General features: G+C 40.6%; 1 protein-coding gene across 1 annotated transcript in view; it reads left to right on the forward strand.

Annotated features, from left to right (window-relative positions):
- rbpjb (recombination signal binding protein for immunoglobulin kappa J region b) overlaps positions 1-10323 on the forward strand; it is a 46159-nt gene extending 35836 nt beyond the window's left edge. The window contains exons 4-11 of the mRNA XM_055060247.1: positions 1820-1985; positions 2624-2798; positions 4155-4292; positions 4429-4541; positions 5882-6022; positions 6118-6273; positions 6352-6455; positions 8460-10323. Coding sequence (XP_054916222.1) covers positions 1820-1985; positions 2624-2798; positions 4155-4292; positions 4429-4541; positions 5882-6022; positions 6118-6273; positions 6352-6455; positions 8460-8784 — 1318 coding nt within the window. The 3' untranslated portion in view covers positions 8785-10323. The remainder of the gene's footprint in view (positions 1-1819; positions 1986-2623; positions 2799-4154; positions 4293-4428; positions 4542-5881; positions 6023-6117; positions 6274-6351; positions 6456-8459) is intronic.
- Positions 10324-14273: the final 3950 nt, after the last annotated feature.

Genomic DNA, 14273 nt, shown 5'->3' on the forward strand with positions numbered 1-14273 from the left:
AAAAGATGTTTAGCTCAAACCAAGCACCAAACTTGGTTTGAGACTTTTATCATTCGGTTTTTTGGTAGAAAGAGAGGAAAAAACAGAAACGATAAATCGGGCCAATGGAAATTGAGTTTGTCTCAATTTATCTTGCAATTAACTGATATATTGATTATTGTGACAAACCGAGTCCACTGTCAACGCAAACGTCTACAAGGAACATTTCGAGCAGCTCGTGTTTCCTCCCATCATCCTCCAGCTGATTGCCTCCGTTCTACGGCGCATTGATGCAGTGATTCAAGCAAGACAAACAGAATTGATCCGACCTTCCAGAAGCGGGTCATTTCTGTATGCACGTACATGATAATCTGATTCATCTATGAGCCAAAGAGATCAAAATGACCAGAAAATAAAAGCTTGGAATATTTCACTCTTTGTGTAATGAATGCATGCGTTACATGACAGCGTTACATAATGTTAGTTTGTACAATATCCAGGTTTGCTGTTTTCTGCTCCAGTTTGCATAAAACTGTTTCAAACTTAATTTTCCAGTATTTATTTATTTTTTTAAGTAAAAGTGTTAATTGTGTGACAGACTGGAGACCTGAACATTGCCTCTCACTTGTCAGTTATCGTATGAATATAACAAGGCAACATTTTTCTTCAGGTTTTGCACTGATCAGCCTTGAGTGAAATCATGGAAAACGCATTGAGCTGAAGGCAGCTAGAGCTGGAAGTTGAACTCCTCCAGAGGGAATGTTTTGGGAAATCGGGAGGAATTTCATTGGTTGGATCTGAGCTGCAGAGCCCGTTGCCGTCAAACTCCTCAGTTCATTTTCTATGCAACACATGTAACTGCACTTCAATCAGCAGCTGATGCAACACCTCCAGTTTTTTTCAACTCCACTCTCTTGAACTCTTCTCTTCTTCCTCAAACCCTTCCTGTAACTCTGCACTTCACCTTTCCACCCCTCGCTGCAACTTTTTATAGCCTCCCGCCCCCTCCTGCCCCCGAAACGCTGCGCGTCTTCATTCCGCCGCGTTTTTTTGGCTTCGCTTGCGACACTGCTTGCAATCTCATCAGGCCGCCTATCTCTTGGTCAATCAAACGTTGGACGCCCACCACCAAGAGCTGGAAAAGATGAATTCCTCAGATAATAGTCTTTGTCCGGCAGGACTTTGCAGGATGCTGCCTTGTTGTTATCAGGTTGCGCCTCTCTGCACGGCTCTCTCTGTTTTTACACACGGGTCTCAAAGAGTGGAGGTGAACGGAGAACCTTGAAGCCCCCTCCTCCCCCCAGGTTTTCGCCGCTTCTCGGTCGTCTGTGCTTTTTATAGGAGGTGAAAGCAGTCAAACACCCACAGAGTCGAAATCTGGATGTTGCGAAATGGCTTGCTCTCCAGTTCCACTTGAACCCAGTTCGTCCAGTAATGAGCCGATTTCTTCTTTTTCAACGGTTTATTTGTGAAGGACTAAAATGTCTAAAATTTATTTTGAAATGTAGTTTTTTTACGCGTGTGTGTGTCTACACCGCAAAGTGCAACAACTTTTGACATGAAGTTGCATATAAAAATATTGAACCTGATTTTATTTTTTCACTGCGAGAGAGATGACACCAGGCTGCCCTCTGCTGATCTAAATTAGGATGCACAACATTTGCTTTATTTTGACCAAAGTTCAATATTTCGGTCAAGTATTGGAGTTAAAATAATGATTTTTACATCTGAAATGTGAACAAATGTTGATTCTTAAAAGCTCAGGGCATATTTAGAGAAGGCTGTCTTGGAAACAGGTAAAAAAACAAACAAAACATGCCACACACCTCATTGTTTCCAGGTTCTTCTGCCCTCCTCCCTGCGTCTACCTGATGGGCAGCGGCTGGAAGAAAAAGAAGGAGCAGATGGAGAGAGACGGCTGCAATGAGCACGAGTCGCAGCCGTGTGCCTTCATTGGCATCGGCAACAGCGACCAAGAAATGCAACAGCTCAACCTAGAGGGAAAGGTACAAATTACACAAGAAGACGCTCAGAAGAAAGTGTTTACTATGGAGTCAGAGCCACTCCTTCTCATCCCTGCAGTCAAAATGAAAGGATGTGACATAAACGGCTGCAAATTAAACACAGATGTGTTTGATTCTATGCCAGCAAGTCACTCATGAAATTAATAAATTCTTTCCTGTTTTGATCATAAATTATTCTTCAAAAATACTTTACTCATCCAAAAGGGGAATGAAATGTCGCTGACTGTCAATGATGGCATTGAAATCATTATTGTGTCAACAAAAAGATATAATGTTGGTCATTTTTAACTGACCTAAAATAAGAGAAGTTTGGTCTAATTTAACTTCAGATGGTGAGGGGAGAAAACAGCTGTGTGTGTTTTCATTCTGTGGATGTAAACTTCTGGTGCATTTCTCCAAATTCGCACAGTGTGCACCTAATATATATGCATGAAACGACACGAAAACCAATCAAATCATGACAAATTGCAGCCCGTCACAATCTGACAGCCTTGTTGGATTAACCAATATTTAGACTTAGAAAGCAGATGAATGAATCTGATGTCGATCGGTCATATTATTTTTGCTCAAAATGCAAAGTGAACTAACTATTCACAATTTCTCCTCCTTCTCCACGACAGAATTATTGCACAGCCAAAACCTTGTACATATCCGACTCCGACAAGAGAAAGCATTTCATGTTGTCCGTCAAGATGTTCTACGGCAACAGTGCAGACATCGGCGTCTTCCTCAGCAAGAGGATCAAAGTCATCTCCAAGCCCTCCAAAAAGAAGCAGTCCCTCAAAAACGCTGACCGTGAGTTGGACCGGTTTCCTCTTTTGTGTCTGTCGGTTCGTAGTTGGAGCACCGTCGTCAAATCTGTGTTCGTAAAACATTAGACGCTACAACACATTTTACTTTTCTAGCAAAAATAAGTCTGCACTTTATTTTTAGAGATGCTCTCCAGGTTTCCACAGCTTATTTTGTCTTTTTTGGTTAGATTTTATCTTTATAAATGTCAAAACTGACAGAACGGAAGTACCTTTCACTGCTTTTAACACAAAATATTAACGTGCAGTTCTGCATACTTCAGTTGGAAAACTACAGCTTGTAAATACTGTAACTGACTGTTTCATGTCATCCATTTCCACCAAAGTAAATTTTATCTGTGACAATTAAATGGTTTGGAGTCAAATAGTTTTACTAAATTGATTTAAACGCATCTAATACGTTGTTTAATAAAGATAAAACTATTCAATATTTTATTCTACTAAGCAGCAAACATCAAACTGAATCATTGTGTCTTCTGGTCATATTTATGCAAGTTATTAAGTAGGAAACCCCCAAATACTAATAAAAACATAAAAAATAAGTCACATGTTATTTAGGTGCATAATTCTAACAGCAGTGCAGTATTTTAACACCCAACAAGGATTTCAAATGAGGGAAAAAAAATTTTGCCCAATTACTTTCTTGACATTTTAACGCAGTAAAATGCAAACCTGGAGTTTAAATTTACATCTTCAGCATCATTTTCTGTCAATGACTCACTTTAGTGCCTCAGAGCTTTTCCAGCGTGAAGACAAGCTCCTCGTTTCAGCAGCTTTTAGTGCTTTTCACTAGCATTCATGGCAGTGAATGCTAGTGTTCAGACCAGTCTTCCTCCCAGGTTTGTGGCTCCATTAATCATCAGGAACCTGTTTGGGCGGATAGTTTCGGAAGTCTTAACGACGTGGAGTCCGTTATCTTTTCATTTGTGTTTGAACTGCTGATGTTCTCTCATAAACATGAGCAGTTTCTTATTTTTATGAAGAAAAAATAATTCTTAAGGGAAAGGTTAGATGTGCAATCATTGGTAATTGTTTTTAAGAGGAAAAAGATTAAGAAAATGTTTTTAATTCTGCTACTTGTGCTTTTATATCTGAACTCTTATTGGATGCTTTTGGAATGTTTTCCTCCATTAAACGTCCCGCATTTTGAACATTTAATTTCAAATAAAGTGTATCACTTAAAAAAAAAAAAAAAAAGTAAGTTAGTCTAACCACCAGGGGGCAGCATCGTTAAATCTACAGTGCTTGTCCAGTAGTTATGTGATGTTTTTACGCCTCTTGTCAGCCCGGTGTGCGGCAGGCCGCGTTCTCCTTACGTGAGCCCGTCTGCTCTCGCCCACAGTGTGCATCGCATCAGGGACCAAGGTGGCGCTGTTCAACCGGCTGCGCTCCCAAACGGTCAGCACGCGCTACCTGCACGTGGAGGGGGGCAACTTCCACGCCAGTTCCCAGCAGTGGGGGGCTTTTTACATCCACCTGTGTGAGTCGCCCTCGCCCAAACGCGACGATATGTCGCTGAGAGACGAACTGAAGTGACTGACTGACTGACTGTGGTGAGAGTGAGGTGGCGGGGGAGCGTCAAGCAGCTCTGATTGGTCGTTTCTTTGCGTTTCCAGTGGACGACGAGGAGTCAGAAGGAGAGGAGTTCACTGTGAGAGACGGTTACATCCACTACGGCCAGACGGTCAAGCTGGTGTGCTCGGTCACCGGCATGGCGCTGCCCAGACTGGTAAAAATAAATAATAATAGTAAATGATAACCGTCTCAGCGGAAACATTAAGAGCAGCAGAAACAGGCGAACATTTTTGCTGTTCCTCCGCAAACGGTAGCTGAGTGACGCTGCCGTCCTGCCTCTGTCCAAACATGTCAAAACCAGACTGCCAGCACCCACAAAATCATGTTACGTTCTCCCATATATATGTATTTGTAGACAGTTTTTATCTCGATTTTGTTTTCCACTCTGAGGGAACTAGATCTTCTCATTGTTCTTTAATTAGCAGGCTGCACAGAGCTGTCGATCTCTTTTGGCATAAAAAGAGTTTATTTCTCCCCCTCTTCATAAACGTCAGACTTTTATTTTGTTCAAATAGTCATTCTTAGACAAAGTCAGCCTTGTTTTTCTTCACTCATGCTGTGACTCATGTTCTTCTGAGCAGTGAACTGACATTTTGTCTTTTCTTCCATCTATTTGTGTTTGTTAACCTCATTTTCTTCTGACCTACATTCCCTTTCAAAAGTATTTGTTCCTTTGGTACTTTTTTTTTTCCAATTTGATCACATTAGCTCTACAAACTTCAGTTCATTTTCAGAGTTTTACAATAGAACACCACATAGTAATGTATGATGGTCATGTGGAAGGAAACTTTACATGGTTTGTAAAATGATTTTTCAATAAAACCTGAAAAGTGTGCCCTGCATTTGTATATAGTCCCTTTTATAAAATCAAGTACAACCACATTAGAAGTCAGATTAGAAACCTTTCAGCAGGACAACCATCACTAACTTCCAGGCAGAGATGCAGCAAAATTGTGTTAGAATGGCCTAGTCAAAGTCAAGAACTAATGCCTTTGGAAATATTCAGACACTCTTCTTGCAGCCTGAGTCTGAGCTTCTGAACTGATAAGGATTTCAGTCTCCAGATCCTCAAAACCGATAGTTTGGGTTTCAAAATGCTTGCAGCTAAAATTGCTGAAGTTTTTTGGGTTTTTTTTTTTTTGGAAGTGATTGACTGGGACAGAATACAAACACACCAAATAGTAAAACTTTTATATTGTTTTCCTTTCTTTTCACAATTATGATCAACATTTCATTAGGATTTTCTCTCACAGAAAATCCTAATAAAACACATTAAATTCTTGTTGCAGCATAACACACACATTAACCAGAACAAATACTTTTGCAATCAAAAAGAAGTCTCTTTTTTTTTTTCTTTCTTAAATGTCTTTGTTGTCTCGATTTGTCCTTTTTCTTCGATCTCAATCTCTTGACTTCCCATCCAACCCTCTGCTTTATCATAACATCCATCCCTCGGTCGGCTTATCTGCTCGTTTCTGCTTGTCTCCCTATGAGATCATTCGAAAGGTCGACAAGCAGACGGCCCTGCTGGACGCCGATGACCCAGTTTCCCAGTTGCACAAGTGTGCCTTCTACCTGAAGGACACGGAGCGCATGTACCTGTGCCTTTCCCAAGAAAGGATCATCCAGTTTCAAGTCTGTGCCACTGTTTCCTCTGCATACCAATATCAAAAATCTCTCCAAGTAGATCTCCAGAATTCCAATTTACCTTTCCCCACCCTCCATGCCAGGCCACTCCATGCCCAAAGGAACCAAACAAGGAGATGATCAACGACGGCGCCTCCTGGACAATCATCAGCACGGACAAGGCAGAGTACACTTTCTACGAGGGCATGGGCCCCGTCCACTCACCCGTCACCCCTGTGCCTGTGGTAGAGAGCTTACAGGTAGCCTGGGCGGGCGGGGTTTTCTCAGGACGAAGGTCTGCGGTTCACGTGTTTGAACTCGCCTGGTCTTGTCTGCAGCTCAACGGCGGTGGGGATGTTGCCATGCTGGAGCTGACGGGGCAGAACTTCACACCAAATCTGCGGGTTTGGTTCGGAGATGTCGAGGCTGAAACCATGTACAGGTCAGCTGTGGCTTTTCTGGATTGTAAAGAGAGAAAATTCCCCTTTTTGAAGAATACCTGCCTGCGGTTTAAGAAAAAAAGGGTTTATAACCCTTTAAAAATGGATAGATGTCAGCGACTCCATTTCTCATATTTTGCAACTGGCCATGAACAAGTATGAGTCATATATGTATTCCTGACATTTCCTTTTCACCAGTATCTTTTGGTGTGCATTGAGTGATGTGTTAGACATGTTAATGGGCCGTGTGTTTGCTTATTCCTGCTTTTCTCATGAGGCGAAACATTTCAATTGAACATTTAATATCGTTTTTTTTTGTGTGTGTGTTGTCTTATGGACTCTTTTTAAGTCTTATGGACTCTTTTTAAGTTAGTTTGCCAGATTTCTGTCCTGAGCGTGACAGTTAGACAAACCCCCTCCAAAAAAGAAGGTTCTAATCCTGGTTAATTTATGATTTAAAAAGGAAGAAATTATATTTTTACACAGAATCAGCGCGGTGTGGTTTGGATGGATTCCTCTGTAAATCAAATCATGATTTTGAAAACTTCTCTTGTACTTACTTGGGTTATCTTTGCCTGGTATTAAAATGCATTGAATGATCTGAAATATTAAAGTATAGCATAGAAGCAAAAACAGAAGGAATATGTAACTTGGGCAAAAGTTTTTCTTCGAGTCCTTTCATTGAAATATCAGCTTCAAACAGTGAGAATGTCACTGAGAAATGCCTCCATCAGGCAACGACGTAAGAAGATGAGCTCAGGATTTAGAAAAATAAATATATCCATAATGACGACTGGCCCTGAGTCACATGTCTGCTGCTCCATTCACTTGCAAAAACCTCAAAAATACCAGAATAATGACCTGATGTCGCTCTTCACCAGACTCTAATCTCCTTCGGGATTTTTAGCCTCTTATGTAAGTTCAGATTTACAGAGAAAGGACACGATGTGGCTCTTCAAACACCATTTGGGAGGCCAGTGATTTTCACTGAGAGTAAATCATTAATGTAGGGGAGTTACTTTGGAGATGCCTTTCTGTGAAAATCTAGGGGAAAAAAAGCAATCTGTTTTGCATATTAGTGTCAAATATTTCCCATTTTCTCCGTTTTCCATAACCAAGAAGCTAACATAGGGGAGACTGCCATGCCGCCTTCATTTTTGTTAGTGGTGGGAAAGTCTGAATGTGTCTGCATGAAAATGTGAAGGAACCCTGGATCGTTTGCTATCTTTGCATTCTATTCATTGAGTCACATATTTTAGTTTGGATTTGGCCTAAAAAGAAATTGATTAACTTTTAACTATAGGCCCAGGCCCAAAGTAAGCCCAGCATATTATTTCAGTTAAGATTTTACTGCTTTGGTATTTAGACCATAAATTGAGTTAACAGTGTAAATTCTCCCATTTTTAGCTTTTGCTTAACCTCTTCCATTTCCATTTTGTCGCTCGTTGCAACCGCAGGGCGAGTCTAGTGCAAATCGTCTGGGACGTGTGTGACTGATGAACCAGGTTTTGAAATAATCGTCAGCTAATTTAGTAATCAATTAATCATTAGCTGAAGCATACAGACTCAGGAAATGGGGTAGTTTGCTGAAAAAATAAATACCCGAGCCATTTGGAGCAGTGATCAACCCAAAACTGTACAAAATGTATACATTTTGCAGTATACGTGAGCCTTTAAACATGTTCTAGTCAAAATTCCTCAAGTTGTACTTTCAGCTTCTCCTGGTTCAAAATTCACCAAATGAATTCTGCTACTTCATTTTAGGCAATACGATGTTTGTTTTCTTGTTTTAAAAAGGAAGCTGAATTATTTGTTTATTTTAATGTCTTTCTAACATTGTGTAAGAAAGGGTTAAATGAAAAATCAGTAGAATGTTCCACTTACAATCAAGTAAACGTGAAACGCGGCGTAGAAGCCAGACCCGAGCATCAGGCGAAACAATCCGAATTCCAGGTCCCATTCGGGCCCCAACTGCTAACATGTTTCCTGTTGTGCGCCCTCTGCAGGTGTGCGGAGAGCATGCTGTGCGTGGTGCCCGACATCTCGGCCTTCCGCGAGGGCTGGCGCTGGGTGCGGCAGCCCGTCCAGGTCCCCGTCACCCTGGTGAGGAACGACGGCATCATCTACTCCACCACACTGACCTTCACCTACACGCCCGAGCCCGGCCCGAGGCCGCACTGCAGCGCCGCTGGCGCCATCCTGCGGGCCGGCAACGCCAGCCTGCACAGCAACAGCAGCCAGGAGGCCGCCGCCCCCGGCGTCTACGGCCCCAACAGCAACCCCGGCGCCGGGGTCACGTCCTCGTCCTCCGCCGCCGCCGTGGTGTCCTAACGCACACACACAGTATGCCTTGAGAGCAAAACACACCTTGGGGTATATACATGACAGACTATAGGAATTAAACCCAAACTTTGACTCATCGTAAAGTGCTGCGTGTTTAGCTGGGATACAAACGAAAAGGAGCAAAACTGAAGGAGTGACATCACCGAGGTGTCAGCCAATGGGAATAAGCAGAAGAGCTCCGTCGCCTGCAGATAACTGTAGGGACCTGCCTATTTAATCCTGGTGTTTGGAATGAGTGACGTTCCTGCAGGCTCAGAGCACCAGCACTTTCCTTCAGCTGTGAGAAACGACAACAATACATCCACCCTGAACGCAACGCCGACCACGACCTGAACGGATCGGTCCGTCGTCGGCCCGCCTGGATTCACACTGTTCAACTCCCACGAGCCTCGGCTGGGCGTATTGTTGTCGTCGCAGGATGCAGAGGGACACACAAAAACGTGACGATAACATAGTTTTTATGGACCAAGGATCTTGTATAAGCTTTAGTAAAGGTACATTTTTCTCCATACCTTTTTTTGTATTAAACATATAGTACACTTTTGTTACCAAATAGTTTCTATTCCTTCTCTGAGCTTTTGGGCTTTGTTTCCCTCCCCTTCCGCCCCTGTTTGAGGTCCAAACTCCCAAACCTTTTATGTTAATGTGACCTTACAACAAATGCCTGCTTCCCAGTCTTTGGATTGTTTTTTTCTTTTAATACTTCTTCTTTTGAGTTGGGGGAAAAAAAACTAAATCTGAAGTCTGGATTTGTTTATTCACATACGCGAAGGTTGCTTTTTATTATGTTTGTTTTTATTGGGGGGGGGTACGACCTCAGAGGGGCCTATATTTTTTATCCTCTTTGGTTTTTATGAAGTCTTTAAAAAGAAAAAGCTTTAAGCAACGCCTTTTGCCTTGCCTGCAATACTCTGCGTGCTCGCCGCGTCTCCTGGAACGCAAACGCTTCAGTACATCTCACATGGAGCCACAGCAACATCTGCAGAATATGTGGAGAGAAAAAAAAAAAAAGGAAGAAAAAAAAAGACATTCTTGGTTACAAAAACAAGTCAAACTCATGTAATAAGCGTTAGTAAGCCTTAGTACTGTATATTCTTACTGTGCACAGTCAGACCAGTCACATATCTAATATCTGTTGCTCACTGCACCCGGCGAGGCGTCTTCCAGCACGTGCTCTGCTTGCATCCGGTAGTTTTCCAAAAAAGAAGAAGGAAAAGAAAGAAAAAAAGAACACAAAACAATGGACACTTTTTCCAATTTGATGTGGCCTTACTGCAAAACGACGGGAAAAAAAGAAAAAAGAGTTCACCTTTTTCTTATATGCTGTTTACTCACCTTGGAAGAAGCTGTGCGTAGCACAAACTAATGCCTCGCTGCTTATCACAGGAGCTCTGCTGTCTCTGAGCTCATCGCTGCGGCTTCACCCTCCCTGCAGAAGCAGCCTTCTTCTTCTCCTGAAGCCTTCCTAATTCGTGTTTTTTTTTTCTTTGTTTTTTTTGTGGTGTACAAATACAAAGATCCCTACTCGCCTGTGTTTGTTTCGATATTGTTCTTCTGCTTCCACGGTTGAGACAATATCTCCCGGGTAGGCATGGACCGGTGTGATAACCTCAAGGGGGAAAAAAAAAAGTCAATATTTAAATCGGAAAGAACGCCAGCTGGAGTAATTCTCTTTATCTGCTTCTACGCCTGGACGAAAGCCTTTCTATTCAAGAATTCAAACATCACCACCTCTTGTTTTACTTAATGAGGTACTGATCAACAAGAGCAAATGCCAGATTTTCCCACCTGATATTGATTTCTAAACTCTTCTGACTTTACTGGTTAAAAGTGAACGTAAAGTTCTTCTTTGTGTGATTTCTCTAGTCTGAAAATGCAACTCCCCCCACTTATTTTCACCATTTGCTCTATATTAATGCTCAAAATAAGTTTTGAAATTTGACAGAGATGTGGCTAGTAGTTAATTTTGACAACAACCCAGCCCTTCTTATACTTGCTGGTTTCCATTAGTATTTTGATATTTCACTTTTGGTGACTAAAAGTTGAATTAGTGCCAGTCAGAAGAAGCATGTTGGCAGTATTATGAGATAACTCTGTAGCTCAACTTACAACGGATATGAAAAATTTTGTTTAATTGTAGATGGTGAAATCGTTGGGGAGGAAAAAAAGAAGTGCAGTAGTTTTTACTTGAGCGCTGTAGCATTTTTTTTTTTTTTTCAAATTTATTTTGAGCAAAAATAGAAAATAAAATAGAAATATATATGAAAGCAGTCAAGTCATTCCTTCTGGCATTTTTTTTAAACACAAAAAAACAGCTATTTAGCTTTGTAGTTGCAACTTCTACTACTTCAGTAGATGCACTTTCTTCCTAGCAATGGGCAATAAAATGGCCTATCAGTCAGCTGGCTGTCAGTGTGCAGCAGCAGGCGGGTCACTTCTTAACCTAAACACTTGTGCAGAAACTAAGGTGGGAAAATGTTGTGCTTTTGAACTCCTAACAGAGACTGATGCCTTTGTTTGCGCTCCATAGCTGTGTGTCCTTTCTGGAATAGAAAGGTTTTCAGCCAAATGTGTTGTTCTTTTTTGTTGTTGTTGTTTTTTATGTTTTTTAATAAGTGAAGGAAATTGCCTTCTTTTAACCAGCCTGACTTTCAGTGTGCAGCAACATCTGGGGGAGGATTTGTGTTTTTTGTTTTTTTTTTAAATCGGTCCATGCCTACATCCTGACTGCTGTAAACCCTCTCCGCCTTCTGTTCTGTCTAAATCACCCTGTGGTTCATTGCGCCGGCGGTGACGTCACCTCCTTAGGGAGCAAAGAAAAAAAAAAAAAGAAAAAAGAAGGCCTTTTTAAATGTGTATTTAAAACGTGCATTTCCGAACATAACAGCAATATTGTACAGGCCATCTTATTGTCGTGGTTTTCTGTTCTCATTCGCCTGAGCACTAGTTCACCAGCTAAGCAAGTTCCTTAAAGCGTGCTAGTGCCGTAATGACGTCACTGTGACCGAATACTGATTTGGTCCATTTAAAGGGAAAAAAAGGAGCTTCCGGTCTTCCACCAAATCGAAAAAAAAAAACGTCTAACTTGTGGGGGAGACATTCAAAGGCAATACAAAACAAAACAATACAACTGAATGTCTGCTCGATGAAGTGTTTCATAATTTTGTTACACCTTGAAACAGGAACAGAAAAGGATTGGTTCCGCCCCCCTTTAATGTATGAAAAAAAGCGCAGAAAAAAACGATGAGTTAAGTTATGCCCTGTTCTTATCTGTCACGTTTGTTATTAATGTAAAATGTTTTATATTGTAATATTGAGATTTTTTTAAATTATTGGTACAAAGTCTCCCGTTGTCTTACGTCAAATTTTCAACGAAAAACAAAAAGTGCATTATTGCCCGTGCTGCCTCTAAAGTTTCCCTTAAAGTACGCCACTTCCTGGAATGACTTTAAACTAAAAGTGAATAAATAAAAACAAGCGCTGCAGCAGCGGAGTAGCATCAAACAGAGCAGCGGCGGCGCTTCCCTTTGCTCTGCGGGATGGAGGTCACCAAATCATAACCGTACGTTTTTATTTTATAATTATTATCTTTACACCCTCCTTCGTACACTGAGGTTAAATACTTTTTTACGTGTTGCCTCCTCGGAGCAAACCGCGCCGCCGCGAGCAGCTTTCAGATTCATCGAGAAAACAAAAAATGGCGGCTCGGCGGATCCGCCGCCTTCGACAATCCGAGTTCATTTTACTGGGTTTTCTGTTTTCAGAATTGTGCTAATTTAAATAAATAAATAAATAATAAAAGTAAATAAAAACAAAGAAGGGAGAACACACCGTCAAAAACTTAAAAGATTAAGATGTTACATGCCTTCTCAATGCGCGCGCTGTGAACCTTCACGAGAGGGAAAACGACGTCTATCTGTCCCTCCCTGTTTTGCTTCCGTGTCTTTTCGTTCCTCTTCGTGTTTTTTTAATTGTTTATTTTAATTTTTTTTTTATTATTTTACACTACCAAAAAAAAAAAACACACAAAAAAGAAAAAAAAGCAGCTGTTCTGTGTGGATGTGTTTTTACGAGCTCTGAACAATGTATGTATCTTAATATGCCAAATGTCTTTTTTTATAATGTAGTTTTCATGCACTGCTAAACAACAAAACAACAACAAAAAAAGAAAACAAAAACAACAGGGCAGAGTGAGAGGCAGCTTTAAACAAATAAATCGGAGTGTGGGGCCCTTCCTCTGTCGCACTCAGCCTTACTTCTCCTTTTAGACTCTTTGGCTGTTTGCACTACAGAGCGCTAAACTTTCTACTTCTCACACATTTCATCCTCCATTGTTTCAATGTTTTTAATGTTTTTGTTTTTTTACATTGTGCATTTGAGAATTTTCTCTCTTTTTTTTTGTTGTTGTCGATGCTTGGCCTCGCCGCACCTGGATCTCCCTTTCTTTGTCTTCATCTCGCTTCTACTCTCACTGTTATCTGTGTATTATTCTAGTAAAATGGTAAGCAGAGGTGTCATGTGGTAGTATATACTCAGTGCTCAAAGGGTTGCTGATGGTAGAAACTTGTGCCGTTTGTAACATTTTAGCAATAACGTCAAAAACAAAAGGGGACGTGTTTTTTTTTTTTTGTTTTTTTTTGTTTTTTTTTTTTTTTTCTTTTCTAATAACATATGTTAGTTTGTTTTTTGTACATATTGCCGCTCCAGATCATGCTCAAAACTGTATGTCATTAAAAGAAGAAAGAAAAAAAAAAAAACAATAAAAAAAAACCCCAAACAAAATGAGGAAAAAAAAAACTTGCAATATTGGAATAAAATGAGAATTTAAAAAGTGATGAAATGTGAAGTATATTTTTTGAAATCATTTTATTGATTGCTTTTCACTCTGAATGGATGCTAAGAGAAAAGAAAAAAAAAAAGGGTACGGAGAACTGACCTGGATTTGTCCTGCTCTTACATAAAGCTTTTGCTCGTCCCCTTCGAGGTCCACTTTGTGAAACCCACTAAAAGCACCGGCTTGTTTTTGCCCTGGATCTGTGTGCACTCCAGGTTTTCATGCACAGCACTTTGCACACAAACTTCACAGTTTAAAACCGTAAAAAAAAAGAATGTTTCTTCTTAGATGTACAATTCCATGCACATCCAGTTGGCGCCAAACGTTTATCACAAAATACCAGTTATGATGGTCCATGCACCAGTGAAATGAATTATATTAATAATAATAGGAGTTACATTGCCATAAAAAAAAATTTCACCCCCTTTTGACGTTTTGTTGCCTTTGAAAGGGGGCATTCATGCATTCAATTATTCTATTTTAAATAGGTGTATATAATTATGTTTTTATAGAAATCAGTTTCACTTTGATGTCAAAGGTGGGTTTTTGTAAAAAAGGCAAATATTGTTGACTATGAATTGTAAAAGCAATAAAAAAGAGAAAGCATTCAAGGGGGTGAATAGTTTTTATAGGCACAGTGTGT

This window comes from Poeciliopsis prolifica, unplaced genomic scaffold (assembly GCF_027474105.1).
Source record: "Poeciliopsis prolifica strain line A6 unplaced genomic scaffold, Auburn_PproV2 SCAFFOLD058, whole genome shotgun sequence".
Classification (NCBI taxonomy): Eukaryota; Metazoa; Chordata; class Actinopteri; order Cyprinodontiformes; family Poeciliidae; genus Poeciliopsis; species Poeciliopsis prolifica.